The sequence below is a fragment of the Malus sylvestris genome, chromosome 15 (genome assembly GCF_916048215.2).
Source record: "Malus sylvestris chromosome 15, drMalSylv7.2, whole genome shotgun sequence".
NCBI classification, from domain to species: domain Eukaryota; kingdom Viridiplantae; phylum Streptophyta; class Magnoliopsida; order Rosales; family Rosaceae; genus Malus; species Malus sylvestris.
In genome coordinates this window covers 16,263,271-16,280,753 of record NC_062274.1, presented here as the reverse complement: position 1 = coordinate 16,280,753, position 17,483 = coordinate 16,263,271, and the positions used below count along the sequence as shown (strand labels likewise).

Sequence of the window (17,483 nt, the reverse complement as noted above, 5' to 3'; positions counted from 1 at the left end):
AATCTCTCTAACTACAAGACAGTAATGTTCTGCACAGCAATTAAAGGACCATCTTCTTCTTTGGATTTGTCCTTGTGATAAATAATGGTCCATCTATGTTTACAACTAGCTAGTCAAGCAAAAGGTCGTTGCTTCTGATGTCGATTGGCAAATTTGGTTTTATACTTTATGGTAATTTTTTGCTGTAATTTCATCATATATACACTGAGTGAAAACATTTGGTCTATCTATGTTTACAACTAGCTAGTCAAGCAAAAGATAGTTGCTTCTGATGTCGATTGGCAAATTTGGTTTCATACTTCATGGTAATTTCTCGCTGTAATTTCATCATATATACATTGAATGAAAACATCTGGTCTATCTATGTTTACAACTAGCTAGTCAAGCAAAAGATGGTTGCTTCTGATGTCGATTGGCAAATTTGGTTTCATACTTCATGGTAATTTCATCACATATACACTTAATGAAAACATTTGTTTAAACTCTTGGAACAAAGGCTATAAATACAAGAACTTGAGTTTTCATTGAAGTTGTTTGTGTATTTTTTATGTGATGCCGTATGCGCTATTCATGGTGCTACTTTAGAAAATACTTTGTTTGAAGATAGTGATAGGTGCAATTCATGTACATAATGGAAATACTGACACGCAGTGTTTTAATTTCGTGTGTTAAAATATAGGTTGACAGCGAGTTGTTATGTTACATTTATGAGGGATATTCAATAAAATACAAATATACATGTAAAATTTAAGTCCAATAATAACACATGACTATGTTTCAAATACACCTAAAAATTACATTTCCATGCCTTCATCGTGCTGAAGCTGAGCAATCTTTCATCATGCTTAACTACATACATAATCTGGCCCTCACAAAATTTTATTTCATCTTTTTGTCGTAGAGACTGTGTCACAACCCGTCCCGGAATTTCATTATCGTTGATGTGAAAAGACGAAATTGCCCTTAACTGTTGCTAAGGTATGTATGACATATTAATTTGAAGATTTCATACATTCCTAAATTCTTGGAAGAAATTGAGTTGGATTAAAAAAAATTGTTTGTATTTTGTGTGGTTAGGGGAAGTACACACACACAAAGCAAACCCCTCACTCTTCCTCTCTCTCCTATCCCGTATATCTCTTTTCCCTCTCAGTTTCACTCTCTCTCTCCTTTCGAACTGTACGGACACAGTCACCCACGATCATCCGAGCACGAATCGAGGGTTTCAAGGGCACCATTGTACTCGTGAGGACCCTACGAACTCACCCATACCCATTTCAGGTAAGAAATCTTTCGATTTCACGTTGAAAACTCAAGGTTCGATTTGAGTATTGTTCACGAACTTTGTAATGGTTGGTTTTTAGGACAATCCAAGCTCATAGTGAGCTTTAGGAGGTTCTCACGAAGCTCGGGGACGTTCGTTTGAAGGTTTTGGACGTCGCGATCACAAGGTTCAAAGGTGGCCGGTTTTGGGTGAAATTTCTCGATGTGATTTCGAAGGATTTGGAAGTTTTTAAAGGTATAGCATTCTTCCTCTCGTAATTTGTGAAGTTTTGTGAAAATTTCATGAAAAATGGTTGAGAATTGAGCGAGAAAATGGCGATTGCAGGTTTGCCCAGTTTCCGGTGCCGACGAGTTTTTCCAGGGACTGGAGGTAGGGGATGACGCGGGTGGGGTCGCGTGGACCCGTGCCTATCCCGGCTATAGCCTTCTTCCTCTCGTAATTTGTGAAGTTTTGGTGAAAATTTCATGAAAAATGGTTGAGAATCGAGCCAGAAAATGGCGATTGCAGGTTTGCCCAGTTTCTGGCGTCGGCGAGTTTTTCCGGCAACTGGAGGTAGGGGATGACGCGCGTGGGGGCGTGTGGCAAGTCCAAAAATTATTTTTAAAATACCTCGACGTCCGTGACGTCGAGTAGGTCACTGTGGTATATTCATATACCCAATTTGAGCATCGTATGAGAAGTTATTACGCATTGTCGGTTATGTGCTTTAAATAACATTTTTATAGTTGTTTCGCATATAGGTGATACCTATCCCGAGGACGAGCGCATTCAAGGACATCACTGGGGTTACGACCCTTCGACTTACCAGTGAGTGGGCAGTATTTTCTGTATTTACCTATATATTATTGATTTTTCCCAGAAATTGAATTTAAATGAAAGTGTGTTTTAAAAATGCCATGCATGCATATTATGAAATATGTGAATTAGTATTTGATGCATATATATATATATGAATTGGTGTTGTGGACGCACATGTGAGTATCAGGTGAGTTTTATGTTAATCATGTGATTTATTGTGATGTGAATTGTATTGAAAGCTCAAACCTGCACCCCTGGTGTTAGTGCTTATATTATTCACCCCGCACCACACGCTCGCCTTGGATCCAAGTAGGTGCATGTCGTACATACCATTAGAGGGTTCCGACATGTCGTACAGACCATGAGAGGTGGTTCCGACTTGTAGGTTATTTTAGATTATTATATAGCTGTTGATGAGAGAAGCACTAGAACGTATTCTTACACCTTTCTTATCGTACAGACTACTTCAAGTAGTTCTGATTTATGTACAGAGTAGCGCCGTACAGGTCACTGTGGTGACTCCGGTTGGATTGGATATTGAGCTTTAGAATTAACCGTACAGGACCAACTGCAGGGTCTCCGGTTGATTCCTTATTTCACCTGTTATAATGTTGCAGTCTTATTCGGTTGTTGACGTTTATGGCATGGCATACTTTCTAGTTTTTAATAAAGATTGGTGATTTGAGATATATGAAGATTTATATGCATATTATGTTATTTTCTGGGAGAGTATACAGGTTTTACAGCGAGGGGTTAGAAATGTTATTAAATGAAATGTTTTCAAAAAGCTTTGTTTTACTGACCCATTAAATTTTGTTTTGCACCCCTCCAGGTTCTAGTTAGGTGGTGGCTCACGAGGATTTACACGGCGTTCTGACAGACTACATAAATGTAGGACTCACCTTCAGGTGTTGTAATTTAGTTATGTTCCTACTTGACTGCACCTAGTACTTATGCTCTGAATATGTGTGTTTCACACTTAAACTTACTCTAGCATGGTAGATGGATATTATTGCTAGTATTTGGTTTTTAATTCTTCGTATTGCTCTTATCTATTGCTTCCGCGTCGCACTTTTGGTTACGTCACACCCACGTGACAGCCAACACGCCTTGATTCTAGGATCGGGGTGTGTCAGTTTGGTATCAGAGCCTAGGTTTGGAGTCTTGTATAAATTGTTAATGCTCTAATGATCTTTTGATGTCTTCTGTCAGAATTATGTCGCCTCGTAGGGAATCACGTCGTGTTTCTGAGCCTAATTTCCCTGATATAGCTCAATTAAGGGAAGCGATGTCCCATGCTTTTTAGAATGCAATCCGTCCTCCTCCTCCTCCTCCTCAGAGAACACCCATGGAGACTATGTATAATATGAAATTGGACCGCTTCATGGGTAATGAGGGTCATGAAGGGGCAGAAAAGTGGTTAAACCATATTGAGAAGACTTTTCAGGTGATGCAGAGTCAAGAGAATCTTCCTGCTAATAGATGGGTTGAGACCACTACTTGGTTTTAGGACGAGAGCCAACAGCTTGGTGGGTAAATCAAACTCAGTTTATGTCACCTGAAGCGGCATCTGATTGGGCAGTATTCAAAGAGAATTTTAAGAAAAGATTTGTTCATCCGGAGTACATTGATCGTAAGAAGCAGAAATTCACTCAATTGAAGCAAAAGAATATGTTGGCGCATGAGTATTACAGGAAGTTTACAGACTTATCTCGTTATGATCCTGATACAGCTGGTAATCAGGCAGAGATGCTTCGCCGTTTTAAGCTGGGAACTAAGAGGAAATGGCGGACTTTTGCTAGTGCGCTTCCTTGCACCACTTATCATGAGTTTTCTGAGATTTTGGTTCGGATGGACGATTCCGACAACCTTTCTAGTAATAGTGAGGAAGATGAAGATAAGAATGATAATCAGAAGAAAGATGATAGGGGTAAAGGTATCTCCACTCAGGGACCCCGTAAGACACATAATTTCAAGAAAAGTGGAGCGAGCTCGAGTTCTTCCAGCTGAGGATTTAGTGTCACAGGTCCAAGGAGAGGTGGAAGATTTGCTAGTGGACCGAGGTTTCAGAGGCAAAGAGACTTTGGTGGTGCTGGTGCTCTGTTGTGCCGCCGTTGTAATTTCAGACATCATGGAGAGTGTAGGAGAAATGGTGGTGGTTGCTACACTTGTGGACAGATAGGACATAGAGCTACTCAGTGTCCCTAGAGTCAGCAGAGGTCTCAGCAGTCTACTATGCCACCTCCAGCACCGATTCAGCAGAACTTTGGGTCAGGCAGTTATGGTCAGACGGGTCGTGGTGGTGCTTACCACTATCAGGGTGATGCTGCTCCCTATGCTCCCGGACAATATCAGTATTCTCAGGATCCTTATTATCAGACTGGGTATTCCCAAGATCCTTGAGGTTATACTTCATATCCTTTTATGCCAACTAGCGGATCTCAATGGTATCAGGGAGGTCAGCCTTGACAGGGAGAGGTCGCTACTAGCAGTGCAGGACCGCCTAGGCAGTCTAGCTAGTCAAGACAGAGACGTACTTCTCAGGGGCGAGGTAACCAAGGTAACAGAGGTCGTGGTGGACGACAGCAAGCTCATAGACGTGTTAATCATATCTCACTACAAGATGCTCAGAACCATCCGGACTTGATTATGGGTACGTTAAATATCCTTGGTCACTTTGCTAGAGTTTTGATTGATTGTGGTGCTACTCATTCTGTGATTTCTCATACATTTGCTCAAATGACTCAACTTCACCCTACACCTCTAGGATTTGATTTAGAGTTTGCTATGCTTAGAGGGGACAAATGTTATGTTGATAGTGTTTATCCAGGGTGTCCAGTGATGGTAGATGGTGTAGTTATGCCAGCTAATCTTATCCCGTTAGATATTATGGATTTTGATGTGATTTTAGGGGCAGATTGGTTACATTATAATCGGGCCCATATAGATTGTTACGGGAAATCAGTTACTTTTCATCGTCCTGGACTACCAGAGGTTACTTTTGTGGGTGAAAGAAGTAGGGTGAGACATGGTGTTATTTCGGCTATGAAAGCAAATAAGTTGTTATCGAAAGGTTATCAAGGATACTCAGCACATATGGTGTTAAATGATGTTGTTCCTAGCAGTGTGGAGGAAGTTGGAGTAGTCAGGCACTATCCTGATGTATTCCCAGATGATTTGCCTGGATTGCCGCCAGACAGAGATGTGGAGTTTTCGATTGATTTGCTTCCAGGTTCGGATCCTATATCTTTGACTCCATATAGAATGACCCTAGCTGAATTGAGAGAATTGAAAATTCAGTTATAGGAATTAACTGATAAATGTTTCATTCAACCTAGTACTTCACCTTGTTGAGCTCCGGTGTTGTTTGTAAGAAAGAAAGACATAACTTTGAGATTGTGTATCGATTACAGGCAATTTAATCGGGTAACGATTAAAAACCGTTATCCATTACATCGTATCGATGATTTATATGATCAGCTTAAAGGTGCGTGTGTGTTCTCTAAGATTGATTTGAGATCTGGCTATTATCAGTTGAAGATTAAAGATGAAGATGTACCTAAAACGGCTTTCAGGACCCGTTATGGACATTATGAGTTTTTGGTGATGCCATTTGGATTAACTAATGCACCTGCAGCTTTCATGAGGCTAATGAATGAAGTATTCCAGCAATATCTTGATAGATTTGTCATTGTTTTTATCGATGATATTCTGGTATACTCTAAGTTAAAAGCAGATCATATTCGACATCTTAACTTGGTATTAAAGAAATTGAGGGAGCATCAGTTGTATGCCAAGTTTAGCAAATGCCAGTTTTGGTTAAATCAAGTGGCATTTTTGGGACATGTAGTATCGGCACAAGGAATTCAAGTAGATCCTTAAAAGATTGCAGCAGTGGAGAATTGGGAACAGGCACGAACCGTCATTGAGGTGCAGAGTTTTCTTGGTCTAGCAGGTTATTATCGACGGTTTGTTCAAGATTTTTCTATGATTGCTTTACCACTAACGAAGTTAACCAGGAAGGATGTTAAGTTCGAGTGGGACGAGAATTGTGAGCAAAGTTTCCAGCAGTTGAAATATTGCCTCACTCATGCTCCAGTATTGGTACTTCCTGATGATAGCGGTAACTTTGAAATTTACAGTGATGCTTCCTTAAATGGTTTAGGATGTGTTTTGATACAGCATAATAGAGTGATTTCCTATGCTTCTCGACAATTGAAAATTCATGAAAGGAATTATCCTACTCATGATCTTGAGTTGGCAGCCATTGTCTTTGCTTTGAAGATTTGAAGGCATTATCTCTATAGTGAGAATTGTAAGATCTTCACAGATCATAAGAGTCTTCAGTATCTTTTTACTCAGCATGATCTTAATCTTCGTTAGAGAAGGTGGATGGAGTTACTAAGCGATTATGACTGCACTATTGAGTATCATCCGGGTCGTGCAAATGTGGTAGCTGATGCACTGAGTAAGAAACCTCAAGGTCGACTCAATGCTTTGTATGCTTGTCGTGTTCCTCTTCTTGCAGATTTGAGAGCTACTGGAGTAAAGTTGGAGTTAGAAGAACGAAGAGAAGCTTTGCTTGCTAGTTTCCAAGTCAGGCCAGTTTTGGTCGATCGTGTACTTGAAGCTCAGATGGTTGATGAAGAGATTCAAGAAATGATTCAATAGAGAAATGAAGGGAAAAAGAAAGACCTCAGGATTCAAGAATCAGATGGCATGCTTATGCAGGAGAACAGAATGTATGTGCCGAATAATGAGGAATTAAAGAAGGAAATTTTGGATGAAGCACATTGTTCAACTTATGCGATGCATCCAGGAGGGACTAAGATGTACCATACCATTCGACCATTTTATTATTGGCCAGGTATGAAAAGGGAAATTGCAGAATATGTAAGTAGGTGTATTGTTTGTCAGCAAGTCAAAGCAGAAAGAAAGAAGCCTTTTGGGCGGATGCAACCACTCCCAGTTCCTCAGTGGAAATGGGAAAGTATAACTATGGATTTTGTGTATAAGCTTCCACGTACACATAATGGATTTGATGGCATTTGGGTGATTGTAGATCGGCTTACTAAGTCAGCACACTTCATTCCAGTGAGGGAAAAGTATCCTCTGAATAAATTGGCTAAGTTGTTCATCACGAAGATTGTGAAGTATCATGGAGTTCCAGTGAATATTATTTCTGATCGAGATCCAAGATTTACTTCTAAGTTTTGGATAGCTTTTTAGGAAGCTCTTGGTACGAAACTGCTTTACAACACTGATTATCACTCTCAAACAGATGGACAATCAGAGAAGACTATTCAGATGTTAGAGGATATGTTGAGATCTTCAGTGTTACATTTTAGTGATTCTTGGCATGATCGCCTAGACTTGATGGAATTTACCTACAATAATAGTTTTAATTCGAGCATTGGTATGTCACCATTTGAGGCACTTTATGATAGAGCTTGTCGTACGCCATTGTGTTGGTCAGAGGTTGGTGAAAGAGTGCTAGAGGGCCCAGAGATTGTGGATGAAACTACTCAAAATGTTCAGGTGATTAAGTCTAACCTGAAAGCGGCCCAGGATCGACAAATGAGTTTAGTAGATAGACATGCTACTAATCGAGTATATGATGTGGGTAATTTGGTATTCTTGAAATTGTCACCTTAGAGAGGTGTAGTAAGGTTTGGAAAGAAAGGCAAGCTAAATCCTAGGTACATAGGACCTTATGAGATCACTGAAATGATTGGTGAAGTTGCTTACAGATTAGAGTTACCTCCGGAGTTATCTAAGGTACATAATGTGTTTCATGTCTCGATGCTTCAACATTATGTTTCAAATCCTTCACATGTGATTCCTCCTCAACCTTTGAAGATTAATCCAGATTTGACGTACAATGAGGAACCAGTAACTATCTTGGATTAGAAAGACAAGGTTCTAAGGAATAAGACAGTGAGCTTGGTAAAAGTATTGTGGAGGAACCACTCAGTGGAAGAAGCTACTTAGGAGACGGAAGATTGAATGAGAGAGATGTATCCCAGGTTATTTTATGAGTATTAGTGGAGTGAGTGTTGTATGAATTTCGAGGACGAAATTCTATAAGGAGGGGAGATTGTCACAACCCGTCCCGGAATTTCATTATCGTTGATGTGAAAAGACGAAATTGCCTTTAACTATTGATAAGGTATGTATGACATATTAATTTGAAGATTTCATACATTCCTAAATTCTTGGAAGAAATTGAGTTGGATTAAAAAAATTTGTTTGTATTTTGTGTGGTTAGGGGAAGTACACACACACAAAGCAAACCCTTCACTCTTCCTCTCTCTCCTATCCCGTATATCTCTCTTCCCTCTCAGTTTCACTCTCTCTCTCCCTTCTAACTGTACGGACACACTCACCCACGCTCATCCGAGCACGGATCGAGGGTTTCAAGGGCACCATTGTACTCGTGGGGACCCTATGAATTCACCCATACCCATTTCAGGTAAGAAACCTTTCGATTTCACGTTGAAAACCCGAGGTCCGATTTGAGAACTGTTCACATTAAGCTCATAGTGAGCTTTAAGAGGTTCTCACGAAGCTCGGGGACATTCGTTTGAAGGTTTTGGACGTCGGGATCACAAGGTTCGAAGGTGGCCGATTTTGGGTGAAATTTCCCGACATGATTTCGAAGGATTTGGAAGTTTTTAAAGGTATAGCCTTCTTCCTCTCGTAATTTGTGAAGTTTGGGTGAAAATTTCATGAAAAATGGTTGAGAATCGAGCGAGAAAAGGGCGATTGCAGGTTTGCCCAGTTTCCAACGCCGACGAGTTTTTCCGGCAACTGGAGGTAGGGGATGATGCGCGTGGGGGCGCGTGGACCCGTGCCTATCCCGGCGCGTAGGGGCGTGTGGCAAGTCCAAAAATTATTTTAAAAATACCTCGACGTCTGTGACGTCGAGTAGGTCACTCTGGTATATTCATATACCCAATTTGAGCATCGTATGAGAAGTTATTATGCATTGTCGGTTATGTGTTTTAAATAACGTTTTTATAGTTGTTTCGCATATAGGTGATACCTATCCCGAGGACGAGCGCATTCAAGGACGTCACGGGGGTTACGACCCTTCGACTTACCAGTGAGTGGGCATTATTTTCTGTATTTACCTATATACTATTGATTTTTCCCAAAAATTGAATTTAAATGAAAGTGTGTTTTAAAAATGCCATGCATGCATATTATGAAATATGTGAATTAGTATTTGATGCATATATATATGTGAATTGGTGATGTGGACGCACATGTGAGTATCAGGTGAGTTTTATGTTAATCATGTGATTTATTGTGATATGAATTGTATTGAAAGCTCAAACCTGCACCCCTGGTGTTAGTGCTTATATTATTCACCCCGCACAACACGCTCGCCTTGGATCCAAGTAGGTGCATGTCGTACAGACCATTAAAGGGTTCCGACATGTCGTACAGACCATGAGAGGTGGTTCCGACTTGTAGGTGTTTTTAGATTATTATACAACTGTTGATGAGAGAAGCACTATAGCGTATTCTTACACCTTTCTTATCGTACAGACTACTTCAAGTAGTTCCGATTTATGTGCAGAGTAGCGCCGTACAGGTCACTGTGGTGACTCCGGTTGGATTGGATATTGAGCTTTAGAATTAACCGTACAGGACCAACTGCAGGGTCTCCGGTTGATTCCTTATTTCACCTGTTATAATGTTGCATTCTTTTTCGGTTGTTGACGTTTATGGCATGGCATACTTTCTAGTTTTTAATAAAGATTGGTGATTTGAGATACATGAAAATTTATATGCATATTATGTTATTTTCTGGGAAAGTATACAGGTTTTACAGCAAGGGGTTAGAAATGTTTTCAAAAAGCTTTGTTTTACTGACCCACTAAATTTTGTTTTGCGCCCCTCCAGGTTCTAGTTAGCGGTGTGGTGGCTCACGAGGATTTACACGGCATTCTAACAGACTACATAAATGTAGGACTCACCTTCGGGTGTTGTAATTTAGTTATGTTCCTACTTGACTGCATGTAGTACTTATGCTCTGAATATGTGTGTTTCACACTTAAACTTACTCTAGCATGCTAGATGGATATTATTGCTAGTATTTGGTTTTTAATTCTTCGTATTGCTCTTATCTATTGTTTCCGCGTCGCACTTTTGGTTACATCATGCCCACGTGACAGTCAATACGCCTTGATTCTAGGATCGAGGTGTGTCAGACTGGTTGGGGCAGGCCTTTCAAATTTTCCTTCTATTCTTTTCGAGGGGCTAAGTAAAAGGAGCAACCTAGCCTCGATATAATAGTGCTTTATATAGGGGCTAGATTGCTTCTTTTTATTTTATCTGAGAGGAGAGAAGGCAAATTATAGCTAATGACCTCACTCGATGTGTACCTTTGTTCGCCTAAACTTTCATTACTCTCGTTTTGTCATTAAAAAAAAAAATCCAATTACATGAGGTGTTTTTTTAAATAGTAAACAAATTTACAGTGGGCCCGAACAACTCTCTAGGGCATTGTTATATGGGCTCAAGGCCCAGGCCCAGGCCCAATAGGATAAAGCTTAAACTCTTCAATTTGGAGTGATGAATGTAATGAAAGGAGGCTACAGCAGGTGCCCATCTAGTCTTCAGTTTAACGGATACTTTATCTGCCGGTTGAAAATGCAGGTCAGCAAATACTTGATAAAATGCATCAAGAGGCAAATCCAACTCAAGATTGACGATGGAAACTGGACGGTAATGGACCTCCGCCGTAGATTGGAGAACTCGGTAAAGGTATAGACAATGTCATTCCTTTCTTGAGTTAGAGGAATATGTTCTGTTTCATGGATGGGGAAAAGACTACGCAAAACAGCACTTCTTCGGTACAGAGCCCCAGTGCAGCCGCCTTGCCTCATTCTAGAGTTCATCTTGGGTCGTAAGTTTGAGGTCCTTTCCGGGTGCTCGCGATGATGTCAAACAGATATTGGAGAAGGGATCTGAGAAAACATATATGTTTCTCTGTTGTACTGGAAATATTTCGAAATCAAACATTTAGAAAGACAAGGATAAAAGTAGTCTATTAGTTTTCCATTTATTCTTGTAAAGGAAAAGGAAATCTTTTCCATAAGTTGTTACAAACTTACAATGGAAAATGCTTCCGCAAATCTACTGACTACAAACTTTGTATGTAATCCTTCGTATATCATGTGGAGCTATTTTTTTCCAACAATTAATAGATTGTCTATGTACACAACCACTTCACGTATTTAGTAATCTACGTATCTGCTGGATCTGCAGACAGCCTCAACCTAGAGCTTCTTCGCGTCGAGGGCTGTACCTCTTTCAACCAACGAAATCCTTGACGGATCACCACCCCATTCTTCGAACACCACCAAAAGATTCCCAGTCGGGGTCAACCATGATCGAGGAATGTGGTACCTGAAAAATAATAGCTCTACCATGAATTTTGTACTTGACAAAACAAAGGTATCACGGTGAGTAAGATGGACTTTTCTCACCATCTCTGAGAGGGCTCGCCACAATGAGTTCTGCATTTCTTATCATCATAAGTTCCGGCATAAGAACAATCGCCACAGCTGCCGCGTGCAATGTACCCGGGCCAGTGGCGTCCCACGCTCTGTCCATTTATCCATATCTGACCTTTTCCCATGCTTCCCATATCTAAAGATAATGGAGCATCACCTGGTGGTGCATTAAAAGTAGCCTGAAGATATCACAGCTTCGATTAATATCTGGTTTTTCATGGACTCCATAAGAAAGACGGGCATAAAATATACGCGTATTGGAAGTATACGAACCTTGTACCATGTAAGGGGTTGTTTTTCAGCCATCGATGGTCCTTCTACCCATTCAACAGAAGAACTCCCAGTAACAGTATGGAGGCCTAAAGCTTCACCTTTCAGACCAGTCTGCTCATAAAGCAAACAAGTTATTCTCTAGTTCTTTTGCCAAATTTTTCGACATCTTGGAAGGGGAAGGAAAAGAGCATAAACGTTGAAATGCAACAAACCTTGTACGTCCATTTCCACCCTGACATGTCCCATGTTCCTGAATTCAGACCCTTCAACGTGATCGGGCCTAGAACTCCCGCGTTCCATGTCTCAAAGTGAGTACCAACATTCTGATTTTATTAGAACACAAAGGAAGCAAAAATTTTAGATGCCATCTCAGATGTTTAGAAAACCAATATCTCATTAGGGAATGCAAGAACTAACCGGCAGACCAACGGAAATGCTAAGCAATGCAAGCTTGTTGATGCCAGATCTCAGGTTCACGTTTTGACTGAATGATAATTTAGGATTCTCCAATGACCCATACACGGTTCCTGCAATAAAGGTAGACAGTTTTGCTAAAATTAAGTTCATTCAGCGGAAGAACTAGACGGAGTTACATACAATTTCATCCATTTTTATCTACCTGATAGCTGACCATTGATGAAAACATTCAAGGCATGACCTGCTGAAAAGATCGTAAGAAGTGGGGACTTTCCGTTCTTTAGAAACGCTTCATCAGAACCTATTGTGATACTGGTAACCAAAATTTGAACTACCAAGTTAGAAAGAAATGAAAAACAGTGCAACAACTTCCCTGTAACATTTAAGAAAAAGACAATTCTTAAACTATGATGTGTTTAATATACTTACTCTGTCATGTACCACAAGTAGTCGGTAGTATCCCTAGTGATATTTATTTGCTCATACAACCCGTCCAATGTAGTTGTATCGGTCTCATCAGAAGAGGTGGTTTCTTCGATGAATGACTGCCAAGGAAATCCACTATGTACTGGTGTCATCTGAACTTGCGAGCTTTGCGAACCAACCTGTGCGGAGATAACAAGTCTAAGTGAATCTTACTGAAATTAAGAAATAAAACTTGATTGTTGTCGACTAACATATCCAACTGCTCACCTTTGCAGTGTTGTAAACTTCGGTTTTGCAGTCCGGAAGAATGCTGATGGACCATGGCGGCAGGTCATACTGCCCGCCTCCAAAGCTCACTTTAACAGAGTATTTTGCGTCATAATTTGCGAGGAATGCAGCGCAATCCGACTCTGATTTGAATACATGAGCCTGCAAGGATAATATTAATCAGTACAACGAGAATCATAGCAAATTTCAAAGAAGAACAAGGTTTAGCAAATTTCAAACCTCCTGAGCTAGCTGAAAGACTTTACCTCTTGATTACTTCCGAGTTTAGTCACTGAAGGATCAACGGACACTAAAGCAGACTCACATGATTTAATGGCTTTGTGCAGATCTCTCAAATGTCCCCACTTTGGTTCCCGGGGTAGTCCTGATATAGCACAGGCAACGCGTTACATCAACGTGCAATGATACGGTTTTGCATACATTAAGCATTTCCTTAGTTCGATGCTTCAGAAACTTATAGACTAAGACAATGTAAGGTGTAACCAACATATCATCAAGGCTACGGATTATGACTTTATGATCCAAACTTTGTAACAACCTGCTACACAATGCTAATTGTATTTGCATACCATATTCGTCTAAGGGGGCGTCGTAGTCATAGCTAGTGGCCATGAAGGGACCTCCGGCTGTTCGGCCAAAATTCGTTCCTCCGTGGTACTGGAACAGAAAACGGGAGAAAACACAACAAAAATTAGAAAATACACTCTCGGTGCTTAATCATCAGTCGGATACAATAAACTCGGAAATATGACACCAACAAGGCAACAACTAACCATGTAATAGTTCAAAAACGAACCGCCGCTTTGTATGAACCTAGCAACTGAAAATGCCACATCTTCTGCAGGTCTAGTGGGAACTGCCCCACCGAATTCTGTATACCTGAAAAAATCATACAAAAGAGGCAGCCTCATCAAAAGGCTTGAGGGACAGTACAAGAAAGTACTGATACGACGGGCCTATGGAAATAAACTTTGGAACTGTACAGGCAACTTGTGTGACTTACCAACCAGTCCAGACTTCTGTCCACATTTTGGGCTTATAGTCCTTATTTGGCTTGAAATTCTCACAGTAGAAACCATTGCAAGTGTCAATCTGTCACATAACAAATTACGCGAAATTAGCTTTTCAGTAAAGGTCCCAAGACGCAAGCATAGCATCCACCCTCGATCCCAAAGGAGAGAGGACCTACACTTCTGGGGAGTACAATTATGAAGCTCTTTGTTTGTTGTAGTTAATAGCAGAATTTATTAGACAGCACAAATTCAGTTACTGACCAAACCAACCCGAAAAATTGACTTAAGTCTTTATCAGAAAAGTCTTCAAAACTGAAGATTCATCCTTGTAAAAATTTTAAACCAATTCATCGAGATGTAAACATGGTTAGGTCAGTTGGACAGGGCGATGTGCGTAACCTGTGCATTGGAGTTCAATCCCCCATAGATTAAAGTAATTTAGAATATCAAATAAGATGGGGACAAGCTTTGCCGTGACCATATGAAACACAAATCTACAGCAAAAGGTCACCGACTTGGTTAGGTTGACGGCAAACAGTTTAAAAACCCCACCAAGAAAGGAGGGTCACAATAAATGAAGGACATTTACGCAATTCTTGTTAAAAAATGACGACACATAGTAGGCAGAAGGCGTCTCTCTGTGCACCCGAGTTCAAATTTCCCTCTTATTAGATTAAATACTGCAAAAGCATCGAAAAAAATGCGCAGACAAACTTACAACGGGATCGGGGGCATCCTCTTGCTTGCACATAATCCATGGAACTCCAGTGTCTAGGCCTACAGCCATCTGAGCTGCCCATTTGGTGTAAGCTTTTCCAGGTGCACCAATTTCCCATTCCACAGGTCCAAATTCATTTTCTATCTGTCAAATCAAATTTGAAAAATAAGATTAATTAATATTAATAAGCATTGACTGGCCAAATTTTACTCAGCAGATAAAACAAAAGGAAGCAAACATTGCTCAATTTCTTGGAAGTAAATTCAATCCCACTTCTAGAAACATAAAAAAGACCGACGGCATGTTGGAGATTGATTTGAAAATGACTAAAAGCGTTTCACAAAAAGCGCTTCTAAAAATGTCTTAAAACTCGACCGGTTTTCTAACCTGAGAGAGAATTATAGGACCTCCTTGAGTTTGAAACAGCTTCTCTGCCTTCATCATGCTGACAATCTTCTCTGTAAATTTTTGCATTGCCGCCTTCATAACAGATAATTAGAAATTAAATTTAGCTTCAAAATTATTTGTTGAAAAAATTTAAACTGGATTAAACAAAACGGAAGATTTAAGATATCCAACCTTGAAAGGCTCATTGTCCGTTCGAAAAGCGATTCCAGGGACATATTTCAGCCAAACTGGGAATCCCCTGTTTCAGAAACAGAGCAAAAAAACAGAGTAATGAACATAACCATATTTGCATAAGAATAAAATAAATCACAAAATATTCTAAAAAAATTAAGTTTGATTTTAACAAAAATAATTACCCGAAGTTCCATTCAGCGCAAACATAAGGGCCAATCCGGAGATTAACAAATAGGCCTGCTTGTTGCACCAGCTTGATAAACTTGACCAAATCATATCTGTCCTCGAAATAATACTGCAAATTTAAAAAAATAAAAAACCAATTAATTAGCATAAATATTTTGCATTAGAGAGGACGAAGAAACGTAAATTTTAAATGCGAATTGCTAATTGCATTACATTTCCCGGAGAAGGTTCATGGCCATTCCAAAACACATAGGTCTGTATAACATCCAAGCCTCCATCTTTGGCCTTCTGAATTAAATCCGGCCACATCTGTAACCACACACACCAGAAATTAAACGCAAAATATAAAAAAAAAAAAAAAATTGAGCTGAAAAATAATAAGAAAACTTTTAAATGCAAGATCACAATATCCCACAAGTTTAAAATGCTTAAAAAAATACCCCATAATATAAAAAAAAAATGGAGCTGAAAAAAAACGCATAAGTAAAAAATGATTGAAATTGCACCAAAAACAATGCCAAAAAAACCCGGCAGTAATATGAAACAAATAAGAAAGCGTACCTCGGGAGTGCTTCTGGGATAGTGAATGGAGCCAGAAATTAAAATCCTTTTCTGCCCATTAATTATTATAGCCTTGTGGTCATAACTCACAGAAGCTGAAGCTGCAGAAAAAATGCAGGAAAACAATAGCAGAATGCTCCACATTGTTTGAATTCCAACACCCATTTTTCCCTTGCTTCTGAAACGCTCAAAAGCAATGGCCTTTATATATAAATATACTTGCTTTGTTTGTACCAAAAACTTAAAATATATATTGTGTTTTGGGATTTGAATTTGGTTTCTTTTGTTTGGTGCTTTTGATATTTTGGAAAGGGACAGAGAGAGAGTGGCAGAGTTGAGAAGGGTAATGGTATCGATGGGTGAGAGGGTTTTTGGTTTCGTTGTGCAGAGAACGGGTACCTCCCGCAACTGCTTTATATAAGCTTTTGAATATTGCAAATGTGCAAAGGGAAAGAGGGGCCCACTTTCCACTGCCTTGAACAAGCTCTCTCAAAATTTTGAAACTACTGGTATACGTGGAAAATATTGGATTGGTTGCATCGGTTGCATTTCATCCGTATGGTAATCCGTATATATATATTACGTCACCAGCCTCTAAGAAATAGGATTTCCTGAAGAGGAAGAACGTTCGAGGATTTGGATATTTGTTGAAAGTTTTACAAGGGTGTACAAAAAACCGTTCAAACGGTCAAATCGGCTAAATTAAGTTAGCATTTTCACGCTAAATCAAAACAATTTAAACAGTTTGATTCGATTTTAACAATTACAAAGCCTTATTGAAAATTTACGAAATTGTTTGAGCTTATCCTTTCAATAATGGCGATTTCCTTGACACTTAGTTTTCGTTTTCTATTTTGCTAAAATTAAGGAAAAGTGATTTGAAATATAAAGTTTTTATTTGATAGATGTTACTAAACATGTACAATGATGTGTCAATTTTATCAAGACATTTGAAGATAAAAAGAAGGAAAGGAGGGACATATCAACATTGAGAAGTGTTTTTTTTTCTTCAATCATACAAGAAAAGCTTAGCATGGGATTATCCAATATCCATGCCGGCAAACGGATCTATCAAAAATTGTTTTCCTTTAGGATTATCCAATATATGATAATATGAAAATCAACTTAATTAGTTGTTTACTCAATTGAAAAATTGACCCCCAACCATGATTTAGATTTTTTTTAGATAAGGATCTCCTTTTCATGTATATATTAGAAATTTCAAAATACAAAATTATATATTTTTGTTATAACTTATAGGAGAAGGTAATCATTTTCCCCTTCATTTTTCTTAAATTTTCTGATTTTCTTTTATTATTTTCATTTAATCATTATCATTAGAGATTAAATGACAATATCTTTTCTTTTACGTATATGCTTCATGCTAATCATTATTTTTCAAAAAGAGT

General features: G+C 39.3%; 1 protein-coding gene and 1 long non-coding RNA gene across 2 annotated transcripts; one reads left to right on the top strand and one right to left on the bottom strand.

The window, feature by feature from the left end:
- The first annotated feature begins 1,172 nt into the window (after positions 1–1,172).
- LOC126605092 (uncharacterized) lies at positions 1,173–8,813 on the top strand. The gene is made up of 3 exons (XR_007616839.1): positions 1,173–1,281; positions 1,365–1,428; positions 8,673–8,813. It is a non-coding gene; the product is annotated as an uncharacterized LOC126605092 (long non-coding RNA).
- Positions 8,814–11,123: 2,310 nt separating this feature from the next.
- Positions 11,124–16,477, bottom strand: LOC126605083 (beta-galactosidase). Its single transcript, XM_050272434.1, has 18 exons — positions 16,075–16,477; positions 15,727–15,822; positions 15,510–15,622; positions 15,325–15,391; positions 15,133–15,225; positions 14,746–14,889; positions 14,018–14,106; positions 13,788–13,893; positions 13,584–13,671; positions 13,260–13,378; positions 12,994–13,155; positions 12,730–12,905; positions 12,503–12,612; positions 12,301–12,410; positions 12,096–12,206; positions 11,884–11,994; positions 11,584–11,789; positions 11,124–11,503 (listed from the first exon to the last, which is right to left on the bottom strand). Exons 1-18 carry the CDS (start codon positions 16,237–16,239, stop codon positions 11,374–11,376), a joined length of 2,196 nt encoding a protein of 731 aa, XP_050128391.1. The 5' UTR covers positions 16,240–16,477; the 3' UTR covers positions 11,124–11,373.
- Positions 16,478–17,483: the final 1,006 nt, after the last annotated feature.